Source organism: Globicephala melas, chromosome 6 (assembly GCF_963455315.2).
Source record: "Globicephala melas chromosome 6, mGloMel1.2, whole genome shotgun sequence".
In the NCBI taxonomy this organism is placed as follows: Eukaryota; Metazoa; Chordata; class Mammalia; order Artiodactyla; family Delphinidae; genus Globicephala; species Globicephala melas.
In genome coordinates, this window is record NC_083319.1 from 100319483 (window position 1) to 100335801 (window position 16319).

Sequence of the window (16319 nt, forward strand, 5' to 3'; positions counted from 1 at the left end):
TTTAAAGGAACCTTGAAGGAGCTACATGCTCAATCTTATTATGACTTGGCTGTGGGCACTTTTGTATTCATGGGCCCTTTCCTGCATAAAAAATATTAAAGATTCCATTTTATGACTGAATTGTTATAAAGATGAATATAAGCCCAGCTGCATTCTACTCATTTTTTCCCCTCTTGATATCTTTTTTTTAAAGAAATTAAAACTTCTGTTGACTGCATCATGGATCTAATCAGTGGCCTATTGTGTCCAATAGAAAAGCCGACCTGGCCAAAGGGAAGCGGTGCTAAGGAGGTGTGGGAAGATGCAGGGGGCAGTGCAGGGACATGCAGATGGATGGGGAGGGGCTGCTGCAGGCTCAGGAGACCCCACCAGCACAGGGACGGAAGCTTCCCTGGGGCGGAAGCGAGGCTCTGTAGTGTTTCCCTTGAACTGTTGGGAACCACCTAGGCTCCCACGTCTCACCCAGTGCTGCACTTCTGGCAGAACTCAGGTGAGTCTTCTTCATGGAAAGTTCCAGGTTTGCACTGACACTGTGTGTCCTTAGTCGCCGTGCAAGGGGTCCTCTCTTCTTCACCTGAAGACAAAGGATAAGGTTTGGGGATGTGTTTCCCTTGCGTGACCCTCGACCCTTCTTCACCAACCAAACACCCACCCACTCAGCTCTCCTCAGTTCACTGTAGCTTTGGGGGTCAAATTCTGCAGCAACACATGTGGGGCACATAAAGGACAGCCCCTGTTCACCTGTCACCAATACTCAGAGGTGTGAGAAAAGGACCATGATTCATTATTTAATGCATTAGGACAAGGAGGGAAATCTTATAGCTCACAGGGTCAGTAGGAAGGGCCAGGTATAATCTGAGAGACCCTGGATGGAGAGGAACCCTTGGGTGACTTCCCAAAACCTAGCCCTGCTGGAGAGGTAGAGGGGCCCTAAGTTGTAAAGGCTGAGAGAGGCCAAGTCTCTGCCAGGAGCACAGAGCACAGGGCTAAGAGGGGCCTGGCCCAGGACTAGACCCACGTCAAAGCTCAAACCTAGCACTTTTCCACTTGGCCAGGCCTTTTCTTATGCTGTAACTATACATATCCCATCCCTCTCCTCCATCAAAGGACAGATTACTTTCCCACCACTTTCATCTGATGATTTAAAAGATTTACATACTATGTGGCATGCATTATAAAAATAATTTCTATTTTTTGTATTGACCTAAGACATAATCATAAAACAGGGTATGATGAAGACCAAGAAGGACTGGAATTGGAATCCAGATGTCCTGATTCCATGTTGGATACAATTCCCACCTCATCATGCCTGCACTTGTTATGGGTCCCCATGTTCTGTACCTGATTTACAGATTGTACATGGTAAGCAGGAAGGGAGCATATTCCAGTGATTAGTAAAGTCCACTCCATTTGTACAGGATATACAGTTTTCTCCATCTTCTGATACATGGTATCCTGGGAAGGGAGAGAAAATCTGGTAAATGAATCCCCACAGGATTCCCAGGGGCTGGCAGTGGTGACTGGGAGACTCCTCTTTTGGCCATCAACAGAATCCAAATGGGGAAATTCATTTTACCTGGCATCAGCCAGTTCATCAATTCTGCACCTACTATATACCCTTGACTAACAATGCAGCATAAATATATTACAAGTCAATAAAAAATTCAAATATTATAGGAGCCACGTTAAAAGAGCAGAAGGAAACAGCTCAAATTAATTTTAATAATGCATTTTAATCAATATATTCAAAATAATATCACTTAAAGATGTAATAAACATAAAACAGTCGAATATTTTACATTCATTTTTCAAAGTATGTCTTAGAATACAGGGATTATTTCTCCCTTACATCACTCACTATTCGGAGTGGCCATATTTCAAGTGCTCAGTAGTCACATGGACCTAGTGACTACTAAATTGGACAGCACCATCAGGTCCCTAGAGAGTCACAGAAGAAAGTCTTAATCCCTGTCCTCAATGAGGTCCAGGTCAGTGGAAGACACAAACAAGATCAGAAGTAATATGACAATCACAGACAAGCCTTCAGTTAAAGTTCATGCCATCCTCCAAAACAATGGAAAGAAAAATGGGTCCTGTATGTAAAGAGTCAAAGAAAGATCCAGAGAAAGTGTGGCTTTGTGCCTTGGAATACAGAGGCATTCTCCAGGCACTGAGGTGAGACCTTGCAGGAGCTGCTGCTGCCTGGGAACGTATGTCCCGAATCATACAAAAATTGTTTTTGGCTTATTTCACATAGCACAGGTTTTTGAGGTTCATCCATGTTGTAACATGTGTCAGAATTTCATTCTTTTTTCAGGCTGAATAATATTCCATTGCATGTGTATAAAACATTTAGTTTATCTATTCATGCATGAATGGACACTTGGGCTTCTTCCACTTCTTGGCTATGATGAATATTGCTATGAACATGGGTGTACTAATATCTCCTTGAGACCTCATTTTTAATTCTTTTGGATATATACCCAGTAGCAGGATTGCTGGATCATATGGTATTTCTAGTTTTTAATATTTTGAGGAGCCACCATACTGTATTCCACAACAGATGCACAATTTTTACAATCTCACAACAGTGTACATGGATTGCAATTTTCCACCTTCTCACCAACACATTATTTTCTGTTTTGCAATAGTAACCGTCAAATTGGTATGAGGTGATAACTCACTGTGGTTTTAATTTGCATTTCTCTTATGATTAATGATGTTGAGCATCTTCCCGTATGCTTGTTGGCCATTTGTATATCATCTGTGAAGAAATGTCTAGTTAAGTCCTTTGCCCATTTTTTTTTTTTTTTTTTGCGGTACGCGGGCCTCTCACTGCTGCGGCCTCTCCCGTTGCGGAGCACAGGCTTGGGACGTGCAGGCTCAGCGGCCATGGCTCACGGGCCCAGCCGCTCCGCGGCATGTGGGATCCTCCCAGACCGGGGCACGAACCCGTGTCCCCTGCCTCGGCAGGCGGACTCCCAACCACTGCGCCACCAGGGAAGCCCTCTTTGCCCATTTTTAAATTGGGATGTTTGTCTTTTTGTTCTTGAGTTGTAGGATTGATTTATATGTTCTAGGTATTAAACCCTTATCAGTTATTTGATTCACAAATATCTTCTCACATTCTATTGATTGTTTCCTTTGATGCACAGTTTTAAATTTTGATGTACAGAAAGTCCCCTACATACGAACATTCAAGTTGCGAACTTTCAAAGATATGAACATGCTTTTGGATGTCCAATCACGTAAGTTAGTTCATGTGTTTGGCATACATCGTCACGTGCGTGCATCCTCTACAAGTGGTTGTGCTTTTGTGTACTTTATTGTACATACTATATAGAATACAGTAGTACAGTATCTTTATTTCAAGCCCAGGATGTCCGGAAGCAAGCATAAAAGCAGCAGTGATGTATCTGGTACTAAGAAGCGCCAAGCGATAATGACGGAAAGAAAAGTGAAAATAATTGAGACAGTGGAGCAACAAGACGAAGAAGAAGTAACTGAAGAACTGAAGAGTTTCATGATGCAGGAAATGGCAAGGGGATTTTCTTTACTTGAGGAGGCACTGTTAGTTTTTGAGGCACAGGATCTGAACGTAGATTGGTACACAAAGGCTGCAGCAGCCGTTCAGAGTGCAATCCAGGACTACTATGTCATCTCTGATGAGAAAAAAAAAGGGCTACTACCCAGACATCACTGGATCAGTTTTTCAAGAGGGTAGCTAGAATTAAATCTAGCAAGGAATGCGAACCTGCAGCCAAAGGCCCCAGGAATGATCTCTGCCCATCAGTGGGCTGGCACTAGCCCTGTGAACACCTGGGCCCCAGCCCTGCCCACCAGCAGGCTGACATCAGCTCTGAGACATCTTAGGCCCCTCAGCCACTCTCTCTGGGATCCAGCCACACTCATCAGTGGGCTGACACCAGCTTTGGGACACCCCAGACCCTGTAGCTAGCCATGTCAGGAACTGGTCCCACTTCTCAGCAGTTGACTCTAGCTCTGGGACCCCTGGTCCCACAACCAGCCACCCTGGGACCTTGCTCCAACCACCAGTGGGCCAGAACTAGGCCTGGAATTCCTGGGGCTCCACAGCCAGCCACCTTGTGTCCCAGCCCTGCCCACCAGTGGCGAGCAGACACCACATTAGGCAGGGACTAGCAGCCAAGTGGACTGAGGGCCAGCCATGCCTACCAGCCCACCCATAGTAGTCAGCCTGCCACAACAGAAGGGCCCACACAGCACACATGGGGGCACCCCTAGAGCATATAGCTCCAGTGATGATAGGGGAGTGTGCTGCTGGGACATAGGACATCTCCTACAAAAGGTCATTTCTCCAAGATTGGGAAATGTAACCAACATACAAATATATAGAAATAAAAACAGTGAATTAGTAAAATGAGGTGACTGAGGAATATGTTCCAAATGAAGGACCAAGATAAAACCCCAGAATAATTAAGTGAAAATAGAGATAAGCAACCTACCCAATAAAGAGTTCAAGGTAATGATCACAAAGATGATAAAAGAACTTGGGAGAAGAGTGAATGGACACAATGAGATTTAACAAAGAGTTAGAAAATATAAAGGAGAACCAAACAGAGCTGAAGAATATAATAACTGAAATAAAAAATATATTAGAAGGAAGCAACAATAGATTAGATGATACAGAGGAATGGATCAGTGAACTGGAAGACAGAGTAGTAGAAATTACTCAAGTTGCACAAAAAAGAAAAAAGAATTTAAAAATACAGGACATTTTAAGAGACCTTGGACAACATCAAGTGTACTAAGTTTGCATTATAGGGGTCTCAGAAGGAGACTAGAAAGAGGAAAAGGTACAGAGAACATACTTGAAGTCATAATAGCTGAAAATTTCCCTAACCTGGGAAAGGAAACAGACATCCTGGTTCAGGAAGCACAGAGGGTCCCAAACAGGATAAATGCAAAGAGAACCACATAAGGACACTGAAATTAAAATGGCAAAAATTAAAGATAAAGAGAGAGTATTAAAAGCAGCAAGGGAAAAGCAACAAGTTACACACAAGGGAACTCCCATAAGACTATCAACTGACTCTTCAGCAGAAACTCTGTAGGGCAGAAAGGAGTGGCACAATACATTTAAAGTGATAAAAGGGAAAAAACTACAATGAAGAAAACTCTACTTGGCAAGGCTATCATTCAGATTTGAAGGAGATATCAAAAGTTTTACAGACAAGCAAAATCTAAATGACTTCAGCACCTCCAAACCAGTTTTACAAGAAATGTTAATGGACTTCTCTCAGCATAATAGAAAAGACCACAACTAGAAACAGGAATATTTTGAAAGTAAAAAGCTAATTGATAAAGGCAAATATACAGTAAAGGTTGTAAATCCACTTATAAAACCAGTAGGAAGGCTAAAAGACAAAAGAAGTAAAATCATCTATATCCACCATAAGTAATTAAGAGATACACAAAACAAAAAGATGTAAAATATGATGTCAAAAAAAGTAAAGATTGGGGGTTGGAGAGTAAAAATACAGTTGCACTGTTGTTAAACTGTGTTCAAATTTAAGAGAGCATCAACTTAATCATACACACACACACACACACACACACACACACACACATAGATTGCTGTATATAAGCCTCATGGTAACCATATTTCAAAAATTTGTACTGGATACACACACGAAGGGAAAGTAATCCAAACAAAACACTGAAGATAGTCATCAAATCACAGGGAAGAGAGGAAAAGAAGAACAAAGGAACAAAAAACTACAAAACAACCCCAAAACAACAAAATGTCAATGCATACATATCTATTGATAATTACTTTAAATGTAAATTGACTAAATGCTCCAATCTGCTGCTTACAAGAGACTCACTGCAGCACTAAAGACATTCACACTGAAAGTGAGGGGCTGAGAAAAGGTATTCCATGCAAATGGAAAAGAAAAGAAAGCCAGGGTAGCAATATTAATATCAGACAAAATAGGCTTTAAAACACAGACTGTTATAAGAGACAAAGAAGGACATTATATAATGATGAAAGGATCAATCCAAGAGGATGATATAACAATTATAAATATATATGCACTCAACATAGGAGCATCTAAATATATAAGGCAAATATTAACAGACACAAAAGGAGAAAATGGCAGTAACAAATTTAGTAAGGGATTTTAACACCCCACTTACATCAATGGACAGATCATCCAGACAGAAAATCAATAAGGAAACACTGACCTTAAATGATACATTAGATCCCATCTAATAGATATATAGAGAGAACATTCCATCCAAAAGCAACAGAATACACATTCTTTTCAAATGCACATGGAACATTCTCCAGGATAGATCACATGCTAGGCCACAAAAGAATTCTTGGTAAATTTACAAAAATTGACATTTTATCAATCACCCTTTCCTATCACAACGCTATGAGACCAGAAATCAACTACAAGGAAAAAAACTGCAAAAAACATAAACAAGTTGAGGATAAATAATACAATACAAAGCAAGCAATGGATCACTGAAGAAATCAAAGAGGAAATTTAAAAATACCTGGAGACAAATGAAAATGAAAACACAATGACCCAAAATGTATGGGATGCAGCAAAAGCAGTCTAAGAGGGAAGTTTATAGCAATTCAACCTCACCTGAGGAAACAAGAAAAATGTCAAATAAACAACCTAACCTTACACCTAAAGGGGCTAGAAAAAGAACAAACAAAACCCAAAGTTAGTAGAAGGAAAGAAATCATGAAGATCAGATCAGAAATAAATGTAATAGAGATTTTAAAAACAATAGAAAAAAATCAATGAAACTAAGAGCTGGTTCTTTGAAAAGATAAACAAAATTGATAAACCTTTAGCCAAACGCATTAAGAAAAAAAGAGAAAGGGCCCAAATCTATAAAATCAGGAATGAAAAAGGAAAAGGTACAACTGACACCACAGAAATACAAAAGATCACAAGAGATTACAACAAATAGTTATAGAGCAATAAAATAGAAAAACCTAAAAAAAAAGAAAAAAGAAAAAATCCTAGAAATGTCCAATCTCTCAAGACTGAATCAGGCAGAAATAGAAATTTTGAAGAGACCAATTACCCATAATGAAATTAAATCAATAATTTAAAAATTCCAACAAACAAAAGTCCAGGACCAGATAGCTTCACAGGGGAATTCTACCAAACATCTAGAGAAGAGTTAACACTCATCCTTCTCAAACTATTCCAAAAAATTGCAGAGGAAGAAATACTTCTGAACTCGTACTATGAGGCCAGCATTACCCTGATACAAAAAACAGACAAATATATGGGAAAAATTACAGTCCAATATCACTGATGAACATAGATGCAAAAATCCTTGGTAAAATATAAGTAAACTGAATCCAACAATACATTCAAAGGATCATACACCATGATCAATTGAGATTTATCCCAAGGTTGCAAAGATGGCTCAATACACGATGTAATACACCACATTAACAAACTGAAGAATAAAAACCATCTCAATAGATTCAGAAAAAGCTTTTGACAAAATTCAACCTCCATATATGATAAAAACTCTCAACAAAGTGGATATAGAGGGTACACACCTCAATATTATAAAGGCCATATATGACAAGCCCACAACTACCATCATACTCCATGGTGAAAAGCTGAAAGCATTTCCTCTAAGATCAGGAACAAGAAAAGGATGCCCACTCTTGTCCCTTTTATTCAACGTACTACTGGAAGTTCTAGCCATAGCAATCAGACAAGAAAAAGAAATAAAAGGCATCCAAATTGGAAGAGAAGAAGCAAAACTGTCACTGTTTGCCGATGACATGATATTATACATAGAAAATTCTGAAGACATCACCAAAAAACTGCTAGAGCTCATCAATGAATTCTGTAAAGTTGCAGGATACACAATTACTGTAGAGAAATCTGTTCTGTTTTTATGCACTACCAATGAACTATCAGAAATAGAAATTACGAAAACAATCCCATTTACTATTGCATCAAAAAGAATAAAATAACTAGGAATAAATCTCAGTAAGGAGGTAAATGAAATGTACTTGGAAAACTATAAGACATTGATGAAAGAAACTGAAGACAACGCAAAAAGATGCAAAGATATACTATGGTCATATGTTGGAAGAATTAATATTGTTAAAATGACAACACTACCTGAGGAAATCTACAGATTCAATGCAATTCCTATCAAAACACCAGTGACATTTTTCACAGAAATAGAAAAAATAATTCTAAAATTTTTAATGAAACACAAAAGTCCCCAAATAGCCAAAAACAATTTTGATAAAGAACAAAGCTGGAGGTATCACACTCCTTGATTTCAAAATATACTACAAAGCTACAGCCATCAAAACAGTATGGTACTGGCACAAAAACAGACACATAGATCAATGAAATAGAATAGAGAGTCCAGAAATAAACCCACACTTATATAGACAATTAATCTATGACAAAAGAGGCAAGAATATACAATGGGAACAAACATGCCTCTTCAATAAATGGTGTTGGGAAAACTGTAAGGCTACATATAAACTGGACTACCTTCTCACACCATATAAAAATTTAAATTCAAAATGGTTTAAAGACACTAATGTAACACCTGAAACCATAAAACCTTCAGAAGAAAACTTCAGGGGTTCACTCTTTGACATCAGTCTTAGCAATATTTTTTTGGATACATCTCCTCAGGCAAGGGAAACAAAAGCATAAACAAATGGGACTATATCAAACTAGGATATATTTTTTGATATAATATATATAAATATATATTTTTTTCCTTTGGTCCCTCACTCCTCTCCTACTTGGATAACTGTGGTAATTCAAAAACTAATACATACCAATGAGTGCTTACCCCCTTGGGGGTGGTGCATGCATTTATCAGCTCAAAAGCAACCAGGTCAGCCTCCCCACTAGCCTCAGTGAGGGCAGTGCTGCCGGCTTCGGTGACTCTAGGTAACCTCGGCCCATTGCAGGCCCCATGGGGGCCATGACCCATTCAAATGTCTGCCCTATCAACTTTTGATGGTAGTAGCTGCCTGGACAGTGGTGACCATGGGTGATGGGGAATCAGGGTTTGAATCCAGAGAGGGAGCCAAGGAAAGCAGCAGGCATGCAAATTACCCACTCCCAACCTGGGGAAGTAGTATCGAAAAAAGTAAAAAAAAACACAAACCCAACACGTAAGACATGATTCATCACATATAAGGGATTCTCAATAAGGTTATTAGCTGATTTCTCATTAGAAATAATGGAGGCCAGAAGGCAGTGGAGGGAAAAATACAAAGTGCTAAAGGAAAAAAAACAAAAACAAGAAACAACTTGTCAACCATGAAGTTCTATATCCAGCAGACTGCTAGCCGATTTCTGGATTTTGGACTTGCCAGCTTCCACAACTGCATGAGCAATTCTTGAAAATAAATCTCTGTCTATACATACAATCTCTATTGGATCTTTTTCTCTGGATAATTCTTACTAAAACAAATTTTTGGTACTTTGAGAGATTCTAGCAGAACAGAATCTTAAGGATGATGGGTTAGAATTGGTTCTCTAATCTGATTAGACTTAAACACACTGATGCCTTTATTTCCTATAATAAAGAGTGCATGGCCAAGGGGGAGGGGAGTGGGAGAGGGTTGGATTGGGAGTTTGGAAATAGCAGATACAAACTGGTATATATAGAATGGATAAACAATAAGGTCCTATTGTGTGGCACAGGGAGGTATATTCAATATCCGGTGATAAACCATAATGGAAAACAATATGAAAAAGAAAGTATATGTATAACTGAGTCACTTGCCATACAGCTGTAATTAACACATTATAATTCAACTGTACTTCAATAAAAAATAAATTAAGAAAAAAGAGTGCACAGATAGTCCATGGATTGATGTTACAATAGAGGATATGCAAAATATCACCACTGGATCTTCTAATCAAATAAGAGACAAGGTCTCTTATAGGCACATGAAAAGATGCTCAACATTGCTAATTATTAGAGACATGCAAATCAAAACAATGAGATATCACCTCACACCAGTAAGAATGGCTATCATTTAAAAATCTACAAACAATAAATGCTGGAGAGGGTGTGGAGAAAAAGGAATCCCTCTGTACTGTTCGTGGGAATGTAAATTGGTACAGACACTATGGAGAACAGTATGGAGGTTTAAAAAAAATAAAAATAGAGCTACTGTATGATCCAGCAATCCCACTCCTGGGCACATATCTGGAGAAAAACATTGTTCGAAAGGGTACATTCACTCTAATGTTCATTGCAGCACTGTTTACAATAGCCAAGACACAAAAGCAACCTAAATGTCCATCAACACATGAATGGGTAAAGAAGATGTGGTACATATATACAATGGAGTATTACCCAGCCATGAAAAAGAACAAAATAGTGACATCTGCAGCAACGTGGATGGACCTGGAGATTATCTTACTAAGTGAAGTAAGTCAGACAGAGAAAGACAAATATCATATTATATTGATTATATGCAGAATCTTTAAAAAAAGTGATACAAATGAACTTATTTACAAAACAGAAACAGACTCACAGACTTAGAAAATGAACTTATGATTACTGGGGGGAAGGGTGCAGCGGGGAGGGATAGACTGGGAATTTGGGATTGACATGTACACACTGCTATATTTAAAATAGATAACCAACAAGAACCTACTGTAAAAAAAAAATTTTAATTCAGAAGTAAAAGTGCAATTTCTCCCCTTTACAAAGTCTTAGAGGTTAACACTATAAAGAGTTTTTGATGAATATCCTTTTTAGACCTTCTCTTTTTTTTTTTTTTGTGGTACGCGGGCCTCTCACTGTCGTGGTCTCTCCGGTTGCAGAGCATAGGCTCCGGACGCACAGGTTCAGCGGCCATGGCTCACGCGCCCAGCCACTCCGCCGTATGTTGGATCTTCCCGGACCAGGGCGCAAACCCATGTCCCCTGCATCGTCAGGCGGACTCTCAACCACTGTGCCACCAGGGAAGCCCCTTTAGACCTTCTCTTATGTGTACTACCTTTATAACTAAAAAAAGGTATTAAAAATATCAATAGACATGGAATAGCTTTACTACACTTGCATTTTCATAGTTTAGTTTCACACTTTGCTTCTGTGATCCAGCTATGAAGATGGTAACTTGGAAAATTTTTTTATTATAAACTCTAATAAAATGTTAAAAGTGAAAAATAAAAGAGACAAGGTCTAGTTGACCATTTATATTTATAATACCTTTTATATCTTTATATTTTAAAGGTATATTTTATTTTACTATTTTAATAACTTTCGGAATTTCTTTTAAAAATTGTGGTAAAAATATACAGCTTTCAATTTACCATCTTCACCGGTTTTTTTTTGTTTGTTTTTTTTTTGCTGTACACGGGCCTCTCACTGTTGTGGCCTCTCCCATTGCAGAGCACAGGCTCTGGACGCACAGGCTCAGCAGCCATGGCTCACAGGCCTAGCCACTCCGCGGCATGTGGGATCTTCCCGGACCGGGGTACGAACCCGTGTCCCCTGCATCAGCAGGCGGACTCCCAACCACTGCACCACCAGGGAAGCCCTATCTTCACCATTTTTAAGTGTACATTTCAGTAGTGTTAAGTATATTCACAGTGTATGTTGTACAACACATCTCTAGAACTTTCATCTTACAAAATAGAAACTCTGTATCTGTTAGGACTAATTCCCTGCCCCACTCTCCCCAGCCCTTGGCAATCATCTTCCTACTTTCTGTTTCTATGATTTTGAGTACTTTAAATACTTTCTATGAGTGTAACCGTACAGTATTTGTCCTTTTGTGACTGGCTACTTGTTGTAGCATGTGACAGGATTTCCCTCCTTTCCAAGGCTGCATGATATTCGATTGTGTGTATATAACACATTTTCTTTATCCATTCAACTGTTGGTGAACATTTGGGTTGTTCTCACCTCTTGGCTATTGTGAATAATGCAGCTCATATATGAAGGAGTATGCAAATATCTGTTTGAGATCCTGCTTTCAATCCTTTCGGTTATATTCCCAGAAGTGGAATTGGTGGATCATATGGTGATTCTATTTTAATCTTTCTTTAGGAGTCTTCATACTGTTTTCCATAATGACTGCATCATTTTATATTCCTACCAATAGTGCACAAGGACTCCAGTCCTTCCACATCCTCACCAACACTTGTCATTTTCTGTTCTTTTGATAGTGGCCATCCTAATGCATGTAAAGTGATATCTCATTGTGGTTTTGATTTGCATTTCTCTTATGATTAGTGAAGTTGAGCATCTTTTCATATGTTCATTAACCATTTTTTTTGCCTTCTTTGGAGAATTGTCTATCCAAGAACTTTGCCCATTTTTAAATTAGGTTATCTTTGTTGTGTTGTTGAGTGGTAAAAGTTCCTTATATACCCTGGATATTAACCCCTTATCAGATATACAACTTGCAAATATTTTCTCCCATTCAGTAGGCTGTCTTTTCACTCTTGATTGTTTCCTATGATGCACAGTTTCAGAGTTTTATGTAGTTCCATTTGTCTTTTTTTTGTTTTTGTTGCTGATTCCTTTGAACATTGTTATAAAACTAATGAACAAAGTGAGATTGGCTGCCTGCTTTTAATTTTGCTGGACACAATGGGGGCAGAAAACAATAAGCTCAAGGATTTTAATTCCCAGCTTAAGCACTGCATAAATGACATGAGAGCTTCTATGTCTGCCCTGAAAGAGACACTTATTTCCTGTAGCTGCAGAGGTGAGTGTGCTGAAAACCAAACCCAGTATCTAGTGGCTGAATCACAATACAAATTGTTCAGTACACGCCAAAAGAGCTGCTTGATTTTTCCAATTTAAATAGAATCTCGGGAATATGTGTGGGATGGATATTAAGGTTGTGAAATAATGGTAGAAAGAACATAAAGTTGGATTAGGCCACATTTATTGATATGGGTCAACTAATGTTGCAATTTGGGAGTTACAAAGGGCTCTAATTGTTTGTTTCTTCAGTTTGTTGGCTGGCTGAAACATTGACTAAAAAGTAGCTCACGGTAAATGAAGTTGAAATGCCAGACCTGCCTTGGTATACTACAGAGGAAGGGAAAGACTCAAAGAGATTGGAATGTTAGAGTGGGTTTGACATTTAAGACCTGCTCACACACTCTGGGATGTTCCAGAGGACACATCTTTCACTAGTACTCTGGGAAATAAATTTGTGAAGGGTCCCTAGCATCCTTGAAGAGCTCTGTGATTGCTCTTCTCTGTAGACCAGAAAGTACTGTGGGAACTGCGGCTACTGAACTGGGAAATCTAAATGTAATGAGGGTAATTGGATCCCAGGGTGGCAGGGGCCAAGTGGTGGCACTCAGTGGCCAAACGTAAGCTGGGTGTGGTTATTAAATGGACAGCAGTCAAAGTAGTGCTCAGAATAGTCTTACTTGCAGAAACCTATGACATTGGTGGGTTGATCATGGCATTCCTAGAACTGAAATACATAGAAAAGTCTACTAAATTTGTACAAGATATGTATAAGTAGAAAAATTCTAGGTCAAGTGATCAAAGGCTAACTTGAATCATAAAAACAGAGTCATGTCCCCTCAATCAATTCCCATCCTGTTTACAGACCTAGAACTCTTCAAATGAAGGAGAATCTGGGTACCCTTGAGGAAAAACCCTGGTATACTGCCAAAAGTTTATATTGTTAATCTTTCTCTGAAGCTTTCCCCAAAGGGACCTACAGCCTTTTACCAGACTGACTGTGCTTTGGGGAAAAGGAAATAATCAGACCTTTCAGAGATCACTGGACATTGGCTCTGAACTGACACCAATTCCAGAAGACCCAAAACATCACTATGGTCCACATCTCAGAATAGGGGCTTATGAAGGTCTGGTGAACAATGGAGTTTTAGTTCAGGTCCATCTCACAGTGGGTCCAGTGGGCCCCCAAATATATCCTGCCATGATTTCTCCAGTTCTGAAATGCATAATTGGAAGAGACATACTCAGCAACTGGCAGAATCCCCATATTAATGTTTCCTGAGATGTAGAATGAGGGCTATTAGGTGGGAAAGACCAAGCGCAAGCCACTAGAACTGCCTCTACCTAGAAAAATAGTAAACCAAAAGCAATACTGCATTTCTGGAGAGACTGCAGAAATCAGTGCCACCATCCAGGACTTGAAGGGTGCATCCCCATGCATTTTGTCTATCTGGCCCGTGCAGAAGACAGATGGATCTTGGAGAATGACAGTGGATTATTGTAAGTTTAACCATTGCAACTGCAGCACCAGATGTGGTTTCACTGCAAAAGCAAATTAACACATCCTCTGGTACCTGGTATGCAGCCATTGATCTGACAAATGCTTTTTTCTTCATATTTGTTAGTAAAGACCACCAACCAGCAAGTCGAGCAATATACCTACACTGTCCTGCCTCAGAGGTACATCAGCCCTCCAGTCCTGTGTCATAACATAATTCACAAGGTCTTGATGTCCTTTCCCTTATACACAACATCACACTGGTTCATTACATTGATAATGTTATGCTGATTGGATCTAGTGAGCAAGGAGTAGTAAGTACTCTGGTAAGATGTTTGTATATTAAAGAGTGGGAAAGAAATCCAACAAAAATTCAGGGGCCTTCTGCCTCATTGAAATGTCTAGGGGTCCAGTGGTGTGGGGCATGTTGAGATATCCTTTCCAAGGTAAAGGATAGGCTGTTCCCTCTGGCTCCCCCTACAACCGAGAAAGAGGTACAACATTTAATGGGCCTCTTTCAGTTTTAGAGACAACATATTCCTCATTTTGATGTGTTATTCCAGCCTATTACTGAGTGACCCAAAAAGCTGCTAATTTTGAGCGGTGCCCAGAACAAGAGAATGCTGTGCAGGTTGATTACACTGGACCACTTCCATCATGAAAAGGGGCATCATTTTGTTCTTACTGGAATAGACACTCTGAAGACGAATCTACCTTTCCTACATGCAATGCTTCTTTCAAAAGTACCATCCATGGACTTACAGAATACCTATCCACCACTGTGGTATGCCTCACACCATCGATCTGACCAAGGAACTCACGTGACAGTAAGTGAAGTGCAGCAATGAGCCCATGCTCAAGGAATTCCCTGGTCTTATGCTCTCCACCATCTTGAATCATCTGGCTTGATAGAATGGTGGAATGACCTTTCAAAGACTCAGTTACAATGCCATCTAGATGGCAATACCTTGTAAGATTGGGACAAGGTTTTCCATAAGGCCATATATGCTCTGAATCAGCATCCAATGTGTAATATTTTCTTCCATGGCCAGCATTCATGGATCCAGGAACCAAGGAGTGGAAATGGGAGTGTTACTACTCACTATTACCGCTAACTATACAGTAGCCAAAATTTTGCTTCTTGTTCCCATGACTTTATGCTCTACTGGCCTAGAGGTTTAGTTCTAAAGGGAGGAATGCTTCCACCAGAAGACACAACGATGATTCAATTGAACTGGCAGTTAAGAATGCCACCCAGCCACGTAGGGCTCTTCATGTCTCTGAATTAGCAGGCAAAGAAGTTACTGTACTGACCCTGACTGCCAAGGGGAAATTGAACTACTGCTACACAATGAAGGTAAGGAAGATCGTGTCTAGAATCCAAAAGATCCCTTAGGGTGTTTCTTAGAATTACCGTGCATTGTGATTAAAGTCAATGGAAATCTATAACAATTCGATTCAGGCAGGACTAATGGCTTAGACCCCTCAGGAATGAAGGCTTGTCTCACTCTAATATGCACAGCATATATGCATATGATCAGCTAAGATGCTTGCTGAGGGCAGGGAAAATGGAATGGGTAGTAGAAGATGGTTTAAATACCAGCTACGACTGCATGACCAGTTACGGAAACAAGGGTTGTAATTGTTATAAATGTCTTCTTTACTATGTTATGCTTGTGCTTTTGTATTTATATATGTTAAGCAAATATCTTTGCTTTCTTCCCTCTCTTATCCCCTTATCATATAAGATATATTGACTTTATATCATAGTATTTAAGTATTGTTAACTTACATCATAGTATTTAAGTTATGAGATAACATGGAGAAGAGTATAAGTCACCCAAGGACATTGCATCCTCTTCTAAAGAAAATATAGGTGTGTTTTCAGATGTATGCAGCAGTGTTGGATCATGTTAGAACTATGACCTTGTTATTGTCTTTATTTGAAGATTGAGTATGGTCAAAAAGATTTTAAATCTTAAAAATTTTTCTATTTGTTTTCCAGAGAAATAGAACCAATAGAGAGAAATGGAGTGTGTATGTGTGTGTGCTCGTGTGTGTATAGAAAGAAAAA

The 16319-nt window shown here is 39.3% G+C and overlaps 1 protein-coding gene across 3 annotated transcripts in view; it reads right to left on the reverse strand.

Moving 5' to 3' along the window:
• LOC115864891 (tumor necrosis factor receptor superfamily member 10A-like) overlaps positions 1 to 16319 on the reverse strand; it is a 47260-nt gene that overhangs the window by 19943 nt on the left and 10998 nt on the right. For all 3 annotated transcript variants that reach the window (XM_060300035.1, XM_060300034.1, XM_060300033.1), the window contains exons 3-4: positions 1342 to 1455; positions 463 to 574 (exon numbers count right to left, since the gene is read on the reverse strand). In XM_060300035.1, the coding sequence (XP_060156018.1) occupies positions 463 to 574; positions 1342 to 1455 (226 nt within the window). The remainder of the gene's footprint in view (positions 1 to 462; positions 575 to 1341; positions 1456 to 16319) is intronic.